Source organism: Acipenser ruthenus, chromosome 32, assembly GCF_902713425.1.
Source record: "Acipenser ruthenus chromosome 32, fAciRut3.2 maternal haplotype, whole genome shotgun sequence".
Classification (NCBI taxonomy): Eukaryota; Metazoa; Chordata; class Actinopteri; order Acipenseriformes; family Acipenseridae; genus Acipenser; species Acipenser ruthenus.
In genome coordinates this window covers 2,747,059-2,762,254 of record NC_081220.1, presented here as the reverse complement: position 1 = coordinate 2,762,254, position 15,196 = coordinate 2,747,059, and the positions used below count along the sequence as shown (strand labels likewise).

The 15,196-nt window shown below is 42.6% G+C and overlaps 3 protein-coding genes and 1 non-coding gene across 4 annotated transcripts; 3 read left to right on the top strand and 1 right to left on the bottom strand.

Moving 5' to 3' along the window:
- The first annotated feature begins 1,181 nt into the window (after positions 1-1,181).
- Positions 1,182-1,300, top strand: LOC131703565 (5S ribosomal RNA). Its single transcript, XR_009310006.1, has one exon. It is a non-coding gene; the product is annotated as a 5S ribosomal RNA (ribosomal RNA).
- Positions 1,301-8,517: 7,217 nt separating this feature from the next.
- On the top strand, positions 8,518-9,088 carry LOC131703180 (histone H2A-like). The gene has a single exon (XM_059006158.1). It carries the CDS (start codon positions 8,644-8,646, stop codon positions 9,025-9,027), a length of 384 nt encoding a protein of 127 aa, XP_058862141.1. The 5' UTR covers positions 8,518-8,643; the 3' UTR covers positions 9,028-9,088.
- A 735-nt stretch (positions 9,089-9,823) lies between these two features.
- Positions 9,824-10,408, top strand: LOC131696669 (histone H3). The gene has a single exon (XM_059006157.1). It carries the CDS (start codon positions 9,941-9,943, stop codon positions 10,349-10,351), a length of 411 nt encoding a protein of 136 aa, XP_058862140.1. The 5' UTR covers positions 9,824-9,940; the 3' UTR covers positions 10,352-10,408.
- A 1,004-nt stretch (positions 10,409-11,412) lies between these two features.
- On the bottom strand, positions 11,413-12,201 carry LOC117395263 (histone H1-like). The gene has a single exon (XM_033994147.3). It carries the CDS (start codon positions 12,150-12,152, stop codon positions 11,535-11,537), a length of 618 nt encoding a protein of 205 aa, XP_033850038.3. The 5' UTR covers positions 12,153-12,201; the 3' UTR covers positions 11,413-11,534.
- Positions 12,202-15,196: the final 2,995 nt, after the last annotated feature.

Genomic DNA, 15,196 nt, shown 5'->3' with positions numbered 1-15,196 from the left:
CAAAACAACTTCTATTCAATTAAACCACTCACCTGGTACTAATCACACACACCAACTCAGCTAATTCAAACACCACCTTACAGAGTTACCAAATGTAGTTAATTAAAGATTACTTGAAGCAGGAGCTAGCCTATCTGCCTCAGTCCCAGATAGGCTGGGGGCAGAACAAATGCTTTGCTTCTGATTGGTTACTTGCGAGTCTAAAATGTTTAATGGAACATTTGATTGGCCACATTATGTGACAAAAAGCTGGTGGGGAAAGACCGGGAAGAATTCAGGTGTGTCTGACTTGCGGTTAGAACTACCCACTGAAATGCATAGAATTATATAAAATATTGTATAGAAGAAAAGAGGCTGTATCGAACTACTGATATTTAATATATATATATATATTTTTTTAATTTTCCAAGATTCGTACATATACAATATTTTAATACTAGTGTTTCCAAAGATGGTTTAGTCAAGTTTTTCATGGCAATGCAGTGTTGGTGATACAGAATGAGACTTGAGTTTAAAATATGTCTGCCTTGAGCAAGTGCAGGTCTGTGTCCCTCCTGACCGAATCATCTGACGAGCATAAACAAATGAGCACTAAACCTACTGCTGCCCCTCGTCAGCGGAGTCCAATGACACATCTAGCCCTTTACCATTCATTACACAATACAACTGAGATGGGCTGTTTTAATAACGGTGTGTGGATTTGTGGGGGGTCGTCAGAAGGCAGGGTCAGGACACAAGGAATGATTCAGATTTATCTGAATTTGAGCTCATTTCTGTTTCTTTACGTGTTTATTTTCCCTTCAGTATAAAGTTTGCTTTTCAGTGTGCGTGCGTGCGTGCGTGTGCGTGTGTGTGTCGTTTTATGGCCGTGCACATGCATTTCTCTTTTTTATTTGTTCTTACCCCGTGGTCAGTTTTGGTGTCGTTTAAATTTGGTATTTAGGCTACTGAAAGAACAATACAGACGAGAATCTTGCATGAAGTTTGTCCGACCACCCGCAATTATCAAAATAAATAAAGTAATATGTAAATATTGGAGTGAATAAATAAATACGTATGGGAATAAATACATTTATGTCGATATTTATGTATTCATTCATTCATTTTAAGCAGTTTTTTTTTTCTCGTGTAGTATTTCGGTATTAATTACTATGAAACATACTAAACCACCACAGCTTTCCGCTTACGGCCATACCACCTTGAGAACGCCCGATCTCGTCTGATCTCGGAAGCTAAGCAAGGTCGGGCCTGGTTAGTACTTGGATGGGAGACCGCCTGGGAATACCAGGTGCTGTAAGCTTTTCTACCTACAGCTTGAAAGGGGGCGCTATTTCCCCACATATTTCGAATAATATTCTCTTGCTCCAACTAGAAAAAATGTTTACATTTTATTTTAACATTTAACATGAAACTTTTAACATAAGTAAATGATATGAACTCAATCCATCCTGCCCTTTTCCCATGTGTGTGTGTGTTCGAGTTTGTTAAAACATAAAAAATTATTTTTCAGTTTGATAAATATACATTGTTGTGGAATTACGTGATTTCAAAGACATTGAGATTCAATGTATTATCAGTATATCAGCCTATATATGTACAGTAAAATGGTACATGCATATTTAAATATGCTTTTCTATTTTCTAGCTGCCATGAAAACTTACTGGTGTTCCTTAAAAAGAAAAAGCAACAAATCCAACATTTGGAACAGACGGCATCTTGAGGGGAGAAGAAGAAAGTCAATAAGAAATGTAAGTGGTTTTACTATACGGTTGCAATTAAGGACAAATATTTTAACACATTGAAATGGTCTTTGTTATTGTTAACTTTTTACTCAAATTTTGAAAGATAAAAGTCAAACCATGAGGTAAAATATTACGAATTAACAAATTGTCTTAAGAATTGTATAATTGTTGATGTAGACCTGACTTGGAACCTTAAAAGTTTTGCTGAATGTATCGGACACTACTTCAAATATTCCACATTGTATTGGACAGGATTAAGCTATATGAAAATGTCAGACGCATGGAGAGGTGTCATTCAATAGCTGAAATGCTTTGTAAAAGAAAATGTCAAAATGAAATTTGTTTATTGCTAATTTTTCCAGAAAATACAACGTCGTCTCCAAGTCCTCCATCACCAACATTTAAAGAGGTGAAGAAATGCCTTGACTTACAATCCAGGCCGAGAAGCCCACAGGCAAAAAAAAAATTGGGTGCTTTAGTCTTCTTTTTCTAACTTGGATTATAACTTATAATAATAAAAATGATGTTATCTCAATTTCAGACACATATTTAAATGAGGAACTCAGAAGTCCCTGAATGAATTCTTATGTTTTATTAAGGAGCAGCACATCAGCGTTATTGAAGGCAGTTTATTCTTCATTGTCTTGCCTCCTGTGTCATCCTTGTTACCCGCCTGGTCTCCTTCATTCCTTATGTGTGCAGCAGCTCCCTGGCACACATGTCTCAACACTTATGGGCCAGTTCATTCTGAACAGGCAGATTTCTAATGCCCCTCCTAGAGAGCAGGAAAGCACTGAGAGGCTAAACATAAAACTACAGGAAGGATAATCTAACTGTACTGTGAGTCACCCAACCCTATCAAGTCCCACCTGTGTTCACAGCTCAGATCTCATAGAACTGTCTGTGACACTTATTGAAACACAAGTGCAGCGCTCAGAACACATATACAAATAGAACTAATCCACTCTTCTATTAAACTGTGATCTTAGTGTTTGATTGAATCCCTCTCTGGAAACAGGCATCAGTGCCCTGCCAAGCTGCACACACTGCCATCACTCACACTGACCACAAGAGGGAGCCAGAGCACTACTGCTGCCCCATACTGTAACACAGTAATAAAACAATTGAAATAGGCAGCAGCAGTGAGCTCCCAAGTCAGCCCAGTTATCCCATTGTTAACACAAGGCTCCTCACACCCAGTCATCTAAACACTACAGTGCGGTCTGTGTCTGGAGGAAGGAGCTGCTCACCGTGGTGTAGTTTACATGTATGTGTCACGGGTAGGGTGTCCACTGTAACCTGTATGATACCAAGAGATTGTGTTGGGCGCTTCAAGCAGCGCAGGCTTATCCGCATCAGGGACCCTGGCTTGAGACAGCCATAGCTGTCTACGAGCCACCACTAAGCTAGGCTCCGGCCAAGGGCTTGCCCTTGGAGACCGGAGACTTGCAGCAGTGTGCTGGACAGGAGGCGCAGCTCCGTGGCCACAGGCCCGGGGAGTGGGGCTTCACGCAATACACCATCTAAATACATGGTCAGCACACTAGCTGTATTAGCCAAGCGAGTTGCCTGTGCTTCTGCTGCGTAGGCTCGCTTCAAATGTGTCTCCGTCACCCTGCATTGGGGGTTCGGGCACGCCGGGTCTTTAATAAGACCACCCACCGGCGGGGCCTTAACCAGGGCTGCAATGGTGGAGTCTAACAGGAGGCGAGCGATGCGGCCTGGGTCATCTTGGCCTTGAGATCCATAATGTCCGTACAGGGATGAGACCCCAACATAGGCCTGGCCTTGTGCATTAGCACTGAGGCACTGCTTGCACTACGACGAACACTGGCAAGTGTTAGCATAGTGTATACAGCAAGTATTGTTGCAGCAAGGGTATTAACCTTGTGCACCTTCTGCCGAGTACCCTGCTTACACTGGGTGCTGCGCAGCACTGTGAGCTATATGCTAGGTTGACCAGTGCCTACGCAATTAGCGCAACGTGCACCACATGCACTGCTTGCACTGTGCATCCCAGGCACCATATCTACGTGAACTGAGTACCGTGCGTAATCACACTAGAGTGGTAGAGGTATCAGCACGCGTGCACACGTGTTCTGTGTGTTCCGAGCACTGCACACTCCCAGTACTGAGGGCACTAAGTGCACCGTGTATCGTGCAGCGTTGTTGTGCACTACCACTGAGGCGCTGGGCACCGTGTGTCGCTTATATTAAGCACCTGTGCCCCGAGATAATAACATCACGGGCTATGCGTGTGCCATGGTACTGCAGCACCAGGGAGGCCCTACGCAATGTGCCGACCCTAACCGCGTGGTCAACACACACACCTGATCAGCGCATAGCGTGTACCGGGGGGGACGCAGGGTCGAAGCCGCGGTGGGTGAGTATAAGCAGACAATAAACACGGTGAAAAATAGTACACTGTTTGTTTACAGCATTGCAAACACCTTGCTGCCTAGAGAGCACACACACCACAAACAATACATTCAAAGTAATACCGATAAATATGACACACAAATAACATTAGTTTAAATTATTATTATTCAACATATACATCATTCAATAATAATAATAATAATAATAATAATAATAATAATAATAATAATAATAATAATAATAATAATAATAATAAAATAGGCTTCTAATCAATAAACTGCATTTCTGTTATTACTTTGTAAGAGAATTCAATTGCTGAATATTTGTAGGAGGCACAGAAAAGAACAAGACACAGCAATTATTTGACACATGAAGGGAAGCAGGGATTCAGGATTTAACTGTGGAAAATTAGCAGAGAACAGAGCATACAGTGCAATAATGAAGTGCTCTCGAGAAACTCATCAATATAATGAGATCTGATTGGGACAAAGCAATTCCACACTCAGTGCATTAATGAAGTGAATCTTTATACGCTTTGGATTCCAAACTAATCTCAACAGAAGACTTTGCTCTTGTTATTATTAAGTACGATTTCATCAACTCTACTTTACTTGTGTGTGCAGGCTAGCTTTAACCCTACCAGGACACCTGTCTTTGGCTGTAATAATATGACTATAGTAGCTTATCCACCTGGCTGAAAACCAGAGAATCCAGCACTGTTATGGATTTTTTTTCAGCTTTAGCACAAACCAGAGGTATTTAGAGATACTGTAAAAAGATCACAGAATGAGTGCAATAAGGAGCCCAGCTAGAAGAAATTGAAAATCAACAGGATGAATAAACCTTGTTTGTTTGTTTAGATTCTTTCATTATTTTTTTTAATTACTAAAAGGAAAGGGGGAGTCTTCTGTAATGGGGCAAGATTATCACTTTATTCTATCTTTCATTTTCTAATATTATTTAAGGTTGTTGTTTTTTTGTTGTTGTTTTGTTTTGTTTTTTGCTGATAGTAATCCTTCACACGCATTTACAAGTACAAGGAAAGCTCACCAGAGGGCACCAAAACATTACTTGTGTGGAAAAGGCCTCAACATGGCTGTCCAGGGTATTCTGTTGGGAATGGTAATGGACAGAATCCACCTGTCAGGAACTTCAGTATTAAAGCGACCACACTCCAGGATAAATTACCCTGAGAGGGAATACCTGCATCATAAATATACAGTAAAATAGACTATACAATAAAAACAAACTCAAATACAATATATACTGTATACAGTATATACTTGTAATACAGTTTGCTATGATATAGAAAAAAGTGCTACACCATACAAACTCAGAAAAAAAAAATATCAGTGTTAATAGTATAAAATATATTCAGTATGTGCTTTTTTCTATATTTTGTAGTTAAATACTTTCAAATGTGTACAGCAAGATAATAGAAGCCAGGCTTAAACTGAGTCAAATAACAATTTGTATGAAGTGCTTATTTATTCAGCACTGCCATTGTCAATGTTTCACTCCAACATAAAGATATATTGAAAAACAAACAGAAGCTTGTAGATAACTAAACTAAACTAATAATCCATTCTGGCAACAAACAATCACACACTGACTAACCCCAGTCAGTGCAAGGAGGACACCTGTCTAAAGGTTCACTGTCATAATGAGGGTGCTTTTCATTCCTACTGGTTACATGACTGAGCAAGACGCTTCACTTCCAAGCACACTTATGCTCGTTTTTGGACCAATCGAGAACCCGGTTCCCAAGACCTTTGCCTCAATTCCCTCCACTCCTATAGAAGTCCCTGTGTCAACTCCCAGCCCAACCTTCACACCTACAGGGCCTATTGATGCAGAGGCACTTGCCAGCTCGCCTCGAACCATTGCAGAAGCTCCCAAAGCACTGACTTCAGCACGTGCTGCTGCACTGCTGCCCTTGGCTTCTAATTGAATCTCACGGAATTCTACCTTGGTAGATTCAGCTTCCATTTCTATAAAACCTCCGATTTTAGGAATCGTCATGACAGGGTGACTTCCAGGCACATGTTTGTCCAAGTGTAACCCAAATGGACTATATTTCAATGAAGCTGGTTTATTGTGGATCACAATGCCTTCTTCATGTTGCATATTAACACATTTAATTGAGACACTGTCTTCTTCATCTGTAAAAAAAGAGATAGTTATTTATTTTTTATCACATTTTTATTAGGTTTTAATGATAACAAACAAAATACACACAATGCTGCATGCAAAATGTGGTACAGTACATAGGGGGTTAACATAAGATGAGATATAGCAGTGGTAGCAGTGTGGAGTAGTGGTCAGGGCTCTGGACTCTTGACCGGAGGGTCGTGGGTTCAATCCCTGGTGGGGGACACTGCTGCTGTACCCTTGAGCAAGGTACTTTACCTAGATTGCTCCAGTAAGAACCCAACTGTATAAATGGGTAATTGTATGTAAAAAATAATGTGATATCTTGTAACAATTGTAAGTCGCCCTGGATAAGGGCGTCTGCTAAGAAATAAATAAATAAACAAATACATCAATACATAATAAAATAAAACTTACGGAGTGAGGGCTGCCACACTTAAAATAAAAACATGAATTATGTGGACAGCAGATGGCCCAAACATGACTTAATGTTATCCTGACTTTCGAATAACATTCTCATAACGTTCTGAAACATCATTGTGTTAGCTGGGTTACTAAAAAATCTATTACTGACACCTTGTGGAACATTATGCAGGGAATGCGAGTCAGCAGTTCGGTGGTTAACACTCAGTGGTGGGCGGGTCTGATGTGTGCGCGCTCTTCTTTGCTGGCTTCTTTTTCAATCAGGTCCGGTCTGCGTGTATGTAATAGAACCTCAGCCCTCATTTCACGTATTGTGTTATTTTCATAATACGGGTCTACAATATGTCTGGAAGAGGCAAAGGTGGTAAAGGACTCGGGAAAGGCGGCGCCAAGCGACATCGCAAAGTGCTCCGTGATAACATCCAGGGCATCACCAAGCCCGCTATCCGCCGCCTGGCTCGCCGCGGAGGAGTGAAGCGAATCTCCGGGCTGATCTATGAAGAGACCCGCGGGGTGTTGAAGGTGTTCCTGGAGAATGTGATCCGGGATGCCGTCACCTACACTGAGCACGCCAAGAGAAAGACCGTCACCGCTATGGATGTGGTGTACGCTCTGAAGCGCCAGGGTCGCACTCTGTACGGATTCGGAGGTTAAGGATATTCATCGGCTGCATTTGAACACAAAGGCTCTTTTCAGAGCCACCCACAATATCAAGCACGAGTTTAAATCCGTTTACTAATCATTCACTTTCTACAACCTCAGGAGATGCTCTTTGGGTTAGGGTGTTAGTTATAGATTTATGTATGTTGTTTATATATGTATCTGCGTAAACTCTGAATTCCAATGACGTGTGTATGTATAATATGCGTTTTGGAAGTTATTTTGTTTAAAGAAAGTCTGCATTAATAAAGTACGGATAATGTATTAACGAGCTAATTTAATTAAGGTAGTATGTTGATGTAAACTCGGGAAAGAGGTATTGTTCTAAACTTGAGCAGTCTTAAGCAAAAACACCGCTGCTTAACTTTAATATTAACAAACTGCTGATCCCGCAGAACTAGCGGGGTGTTCACTGGAAACCCCTTCCAGCTCTCCTAACAGGAGGCTGCCTGTCACCGGGGGAATGCGCTGCTCAGATGCGCGGGATTATACAGCGGGGGTCGAGGTCGAGTGGGTAAGACGATGGACTGGGAATCCATTGGAGTCTCACCGCGCAGGTTCCAATCCTGCAGACAACGTGTAAATATTCATTTTGTATTATTCATTGCCATTGTATATTCTCAATGAAACCATAGATAGGATGTCTATGAATGTTTTCATGTGGGCAAAAATCTGAGCCTGTGTTACTGAACCTCATCCCGAGGATACGGGTTAAAACAGGCACGGTGATCTAAAAATCTACAGCGATATTTCAGTTATTTGTACTTTGGGGGGGATGTTTTAATCAAACTGTTTTATAATGTAAATAAATTATTGAAACATATAATTTAAACTGGTATCATTGCAGATATAACTACCTTTACACAATGTAAACAAACTGGACAGTCAACAATATCGACTTTCTAGTTAACTGAAGTGCCCAGAACTCTAAACTGTAAACTAAAACCTAGGAATTATAACAACTCGAACACGACTGTAGGGCAGTGTGGTTTTAAACACTTCTAAACGGTTACATTTTGTTACAGCTGTCTTCCAATTTAAAAATGCGCGCCAAGAGGAAACAAGACAAACCGCAGCAGAACAGCGCCAAACCAGAAACAGCGGGCAGGGAATGATACAACCAATCAGAGGCATGCAATAAGATTCTGCACGCCCTCATCCACTATGACGTCTTTTAACATTCTAACTAGTATTGCACCGTTCTGTCCAATCACGAATGAGCCGGTGTGTATAATAGCAGGAGAGCGGCCGCGCATTTATTGTTGTGATATTCTGAACTACAGTGAAGATGTCTGGAAGAGGAAAGACTGGCGGTAAAGCCCGTGCTAAAGCAAAGACTCGCTCCTCCAGGGCAGGACTGCAGTTCCCAGTCGGTCGTGTCCACAGGCTACTGCGGAAAGGAAACTATGCCCAGCGTGTGGGCGCTGGAGCCCCGGTCTATCTGGCCGCTGTGCTCGAGTACCTGACTGCTGAAATCCTGGAGCTGGCTGGGAACGCCGCCCGGGACAACAAGAAAACCAGAATCATCCCGCGTCACCTGCAGCTCGCTGTCCGCAACGACGAGGAGCTCAACAAGCTGATGGGAGGCGTCACCATCGCTCAGGGCGGAGTGCTGCCCAACATCCAGGCCGTGCTGCTGCCCAAGAAAACCGAGAAGCCAGCCAAGAAATAAATCACTCGGACGCCGCTTTTACATCTTGTAAACCCCCAAAGGCTCTTTTAAGAGCCGCCCACTTTTCTATAAAAGCGCATCGAATCGGTTTATTTTTATTGTCTGAAAAATACCGACTGGTGAGAATTTAAGCAATAAATAGTTAGTTTGTATTTGTGTGCGGCAGTGCAGCGCTGCCATGTCTGTTTGGAGCGATATCAAACACACGCCTCGCCTCAGCGCGTGTAGCTCACGTTCCCACATTAATGCCACGTTCTTTACAAAGAGACAATCTGATACAATATCAATTGACTGCTTTACTTTGTTTTCGATCGAGCTACCTTGAAACACGCTTCCAGTTGGAAATGCACCCCCTCCCGTGTTTGTGTTTTATTGCGGGGATATACACCCACTCTTGGGTCTAGAAATCTGTCCAATCAGGAAATTGTATTTTCAGTTTTTTGTTTTTTGTTTGTTTGTTTTAAGTCTGATTATTTTTGAATTGGGCTATTTTCTTTAGTGTTAAGGGCACATGCTTGGTTTGTGTATTTTCTCTCGCCATAAATAAGTATTGCTTGCCTATTGTTGAGCGTTTCTGCGTTACAATTTTAAACACAGACTGCTTAATGTGAATGGAATGCATTTCTTATACTGGGGATAAGCAATGTTGTCCTGAATGACTATATTGTATTTATAAAAAAAAAAAAAAAAAAGGCGCCAACAGCTCAGAAACAAAAACTGCTTAACAATGTGCGCGCGCAGAATTCAAACGTTCCAATCAATAATTGAGAATCTGGAATATAGCCAATGAGGAACAGAGACCCGCCCTTCGGATCTCATAGCCTATCAGAGCAGCTCAGTTCCTATATAGTCTCTGGTATCGGCTGCTTGTGTCATTTACAGTTTTATTTATACTGTGTAATAGAGTTTGAAAATGGCAAGAACCAAGCAGACCGCGCGTAAGTCCACCGGTGGAAAAGCGCCCAGGAAACAGCTTGCTACCAAGGCTGCTCGAAAGAGCGCCCCCGCTACCGGTGGCGTGAAGAAACCTCACCGTTACAGACCTGGCACTGTGGCTCTGAGGGAGATCCGCCGCTATCAGAAATCCACCGAGCTGCTGATCCGCAAACTGCCCTTCCAGCGGCTCGTCCGAGAAATCGCTCAGGATTTCAAGACCGACCTGCGCTTCCAGAGCTCCGCTGTGATGGCGCTGCAAGAAGCTAGCGAGGCTTACCTGGTCGGGCTCTTTGAGGACACCAACCTGTGTGCCATTCACGCCAAGAGAGTCACCATCATGCCCAAAGACATCCAGCTGGCCCGCCGAATCCGAGGGGAACGCGCTTAAACTGCAAAACCCTTAAAATACAGCGAAACTCAAAGGCTCTTTTAAGAGCCACCCACTTCTCTGAAAGTGTTATATTCCAATTTTAAATAAACAGCTGTAGTTTACACGGTAAGTGTTATATGTGTAAGTTTCGCAATTGGAACATGTTAACATTATATTAAGAGCGCTTTTCGCTTTTCCTTCCCAACGTTGTGTTTCTTTTAAACCATCAAATCTATCTAGATGGAAAGAGAGGCTACATTTTAGGCCAAAATAAAAATCTGATATCAGATACAAAAGAAACGACGTTAATATCCTTAATCAATTTCATCGTCATTATATTTAATTACGTGCTGAAACATCACAGAAATGCCTCGTTTATTATCGGCGGAATTTCGGGAGGTGAGCCGGCTCGGACTCGCTCAGCTTGTTCGGTGTGTAACAGGAACAGCTTCGAGTCTTTTCTCAGAATCAGTTTGTTCTGTTTCTGTTCTAGCATCTTGTCTGACAGCGATGTGGGGATGACGGGGTTTGTGATTGGTGATGTTTTTTCAGTCGACAAGTTCAAACCAGTATTTATATCATATGTAAAATAGCAACATTAATAAAATTGAGTCAAATACATAAAAACAATCTCGCTGTACAGTACAGACCATCGTAAATCGAGTCTGTTTATTGTAGTTTGCCAGTATTGCAGATACAGTTGTCATTGATCTAATGTATAATGTGCACAATGTGATAGATTTTAATTAAGTCGCCCTGGTTAAGGGCGTCTGCTAAGAAATAATAATAAAAATAGAATAATTGAACAATGTGACGTTTCCAAATCTAACACGAAATACTGTACAACTGCATTGTGGCTTTTGATAGACTTTTACGACATCATTTCGTAGTTTATTTGATTACATGTCAAATAAAAGATCTAAATGAGGTTATTAATTATTTTAAAGGTGTTTCAATCATAGAATTCGAGATAATGCAACACCTTTGTCCACAGCTGTACCTGCGGGGCGCCGGCATGTTTCACCGTCTTGGACTGCTCGCCGAGGAGAGCGGGCTGTTCCACCGAGAAAGCGGAACACGTTCCACGGCAGCACATTCCACACATCGCCCTGTGTTTACAAGGACAATCTGCTCTTTTAGAAAGATGTTTTGGCTCTGAAAAGAGCCTTTGGGTTCACTGTCGCATCGTCGCTTTAACTGATCACTTCTTTTTAGGAGCCGCCTTCTTCGCTGCGGGTTTAGCTGCCTTGGTCACCTTTTTAGGTTTAGGCGCTGCCTTCGCTTTCTTCGAGCTCTTCTTCACGACCTTTTTAGGCTTGGCAGCCGCTTTCTTCGGGCTCTTGGGCGCCTTCTTTACAGCTTTCGGTTTCTTCGCTTTCGTAGGAGTCTTCTTGGGTGTCGCTGCTTTCTTTGCCGAAACCTTTTTTGTTGTTTTCTTGACAACCGCTTTCTTTGCCGCTGGTTTCTTGGGAGCTGCCTTCTTCTTGGCCGCCTTCTCCTTGGCTTCAGCTGCTTTTTTGTTGAGCTTGAAGGAGCCCGAGGCGCCGGTGCCCTTGGTCTGTAGCAGGGTCTCCTTGGTCACCAGGCTCTTGAGGGCTCTATTGACGAGGGAGTTGTTCTTCTCCACATCGTAGCCGCCGGCCTGCAGGATCTTCTTGAGCGCCGCCACAGACAGCCCGCTGCGCTCCTTGGAGGCAGACACAGCCTTGACGATGAGCTCCGACACACTGGGACCCGATTTCTTGGGCTTTGCTGCGGTTTTCTTCTTGGGAGCTTTAGCCGGAGCAGGAGCGGCTGGTGCTGGAGCAGTTTCTGCCATTTCTAATATTTCAACACGGAGAAAAGTCACACGTAATGCTGAACTGTTCTGCGAGTCACAGAATGCGAGCAGAAAGGCGGAGAGAGGAACTTATCCACACGATGAGAACCGTGTAGACTCAACTGACCCGCAGGCAACAGATTCATTATGAAAACGTCCTGTCTTGTGTTTTCACGCTGCACAAAATATACAATTTGATAAAGAAATTGAAACAAATGTACACAAACAACCGGGGGTATCAAAGCAGAAGGCTTGTGTTTACAATATAACGTATTCTTTAACCAGGACCTTTACTGCATTTTTAATTGAGGTGACCAAAACTGCACTATCCTCCAGCGAAACCAAACTGCTCGCTCTGTACTAAGCTAGATTTTTTTGAATATAAGATGACAATTGTATTATTTAAAGTAACTGTATGATTGGTTTCACAAACGAGAAAGCTAGTCAAACACAACTTAAGTTTGAAGCGTGAAGATTGTAAAACTGGACATTTAATCACCTTTATGTGCGGTGCGGTTAACACACTGCAGCACGTTCTGCCGGATCATCCCCTTGTAATCGATTGGGAGAATTACTTTGTTGAATTGTATTTCTCTTCACCCCTGACCCACACTTGTTGCAACAATGTAAGTACCCTGGCATCAGCACAGCATTCTCTGAGTAGTTTAAATATTTCATTAGTAGTGTATTTCAGAGGCAATGCCACCTCTGCCTCCTGGTGAGGAAAAAAGGTTATTTTTCCACTGTGTGTTTGCCTGCAGAAATACATAACCATTATGTTGGAAAACAATGTGTAAAAACTTATTTGGAATCAGGCTAAAGGACATTTCCATAAATACATTCACATTCGCGTTGTTAATCAGCAACACTATGCAAGGAATGCGAGTCAGCAGTTTGGTGGTTAACACGCGCTCACAGTCACGGCTCAGTGGTGGGCGGGTCTGATGTGTGCGCGCTCTTCTTTGCTGGCTTCTTTTTCAATCAGGTCCGGTCTGCGGGTATGTAATAGAACCTCAGCCCTCGTTTCAAGTATTGTGTTATTTTCATAATACGGATCTACAGCATGTCTGGAAGAGGCAAAGGTGGTAAAGGACTCGGGAAAGGAGGCGCCAAGCGGCATCGCAAAGTGCTCCGTGATAACATCCAGGGCATCACCAAGCCCGCTATCCGCCGCCTGGCTCGCCGCGGAGGAGTGAAGCGAATCTCCGGGCTGATCTATGAAGAGACCCGCGGGGTGTTGAAGGTGTTCCTGGAGAATGTGATCCGGGATGCCGTCACCTACACTGAGCACGCCAAGAGAAAGACCGTCACCGCTATGGATGTGGTGTACGCTCTGAAGCGCCAGGGTCGCACTCTGTACGGATTCGGAGGTTAAAGATTTGGACACAAGGACACGAACACAAAAGCTCTTTTAAGAGCCTCCCACCTTTTCATTTAAAGAGTTTTCAATTCTGAAACGAGATAAATTTAGTACACCACTAAAATCTTCAAAAGATTAAATCACATTTTTCAGAATGTTTTATATTGTTATCTCCAAGTGTTTTCTTTGTTGTTTTAAAATGACTATTTAGACCTATTTCACGCTGTGGAACGAGAGTATTTTAGGCTTAAACTTAAGTGTTGGATTTTTAACTACACAAATCCAGAAAAAAATAAAATTAAGATAAACATTTTAGTGAATAAATCAATAAATTGAATGGAATTGTATTTTAAAAGTGAACATTTTCAGTAATAATGAGAAAATACGAGATCGGTTTTATCCTATTCCCTGTAGAATTAAAGTCAGATAAGAAAAAAACACTTAAAAAAAAAAAGAAGGTCTTATCTAATTTTATTTTCAGTACATTTTGTAATCGGTATAATAAATTAAAAGCAGCAGATCCTGATTCAGCTTTGAGCTCCACGATGTCGTCTTTTCTGTATTTGAGTTGAAGTTTCGCCATTCAAGCTGCTGTGAAACAATCGGGACTCTGGTATGAGGAAGAAATCAAAGAGCATCAGCATTGATCGTGTGTTTCTACATTTAACGTGTTTAATGAGCACAGAAAGTGACGTGGGTTTGATTATATTTCTGTATTTAAGACGCATCGGGTGTGGATTTCAGTATTGCTGTATACCGAGTTCTTCATGTATTTAATAAATGAAAAACAAAAGACCTAAACTAACCGCTCAAGAAAAAAGGCGCCGAATTCAAACCTGAACTCGAGAGAGAGAGAAAAAAAAAAGATCTCAGCTCGCGGCAAAGTCACCACCCCCTCTGTTGCGTTTCCAGTGAACAACCAATCACATCGAAGTACTCCGTCGCCCGGGGGCGTTGCTAGGTTACCAGGTCAACATTCTCACTCTAAAGGGTTGTTCAGTAATAATTTGCATACAGGCTGTATAAATACTGGGGCTCTGGGGGCTGGTCACTCATTCATCTTTGAAAAAGCATCAGAGAAGGAAAATGCCAGAACCGAAAGCTGCACTCGCGCCGAAGAAAGGCTCCAAGAAGGCTGTTGCCAAGACCCAGCCTAAGGGAGGGAAGAAGCGCAGAAAGACCAGGAAGGAGAGCTACGCGATCTACGTGTACAAAGTGCTGAAGCAGGTCCACCCCGACACCGGCATCTCTTCCAAGGCGATGGGCATCATGAACTCGTTCGTCAACGACATTTTCGAGCGCATCGCCGGCGAGTCGTCCCGCCTGGCTCACTACAACAAGCGCTCCACCATCACTTCCCGGGAGATCCAGACAGCCGTGCGCCTCCTGCTGCCCGGAGAGCTGGCCAAGCACGCCGTGTCTGAGGGCACCAAGGCCGTCACCAAGTACACCAGCTCCAAGTAAACCGAGACCGTCCCTGCTCCGTCTTTACAACACAAAGGCTCTTCTGAGAGCCACCCAAATACCGCAAAAAGAGTACAATTCTCATTTCAGTTCTCTGCACATTTTAAAATGGAAATGTTTAAGATAAGGAGACTTACGTATTTATTTGGGAATACATTTAGTTTTAGTTTCATAAACTTAAATGTTTATCGGGTTTTATGAATTTTATTTTTCTTGTAAA

What these genes read in the sequence shown, in the direction of transcription:
- LOC117395263 (XM_033994147.3), bottom strand. Translation starts at nt 12,152, where the DNA reads ATGGCAGAAACTGCTCCAGCACCAGCCGCTCCTGCTCCGGCTAAAGCT.
- LOC131703180 (XM_059006158.1), top strand. Translation starts at nt 8,644, where the DNA reads ATGTCTGGAAGAGGAAAGACTGGCGGTAAAGCCCGTGCTAAAGCAAAG.
- LOC131696669 (XM_059006157.1), top strand. Translation starts at nt 9,941, where the DNA reads ATGGCAAGAACCAAGCAGACCGCGCGTAAGTCCACCGGTGGAAAAGCG.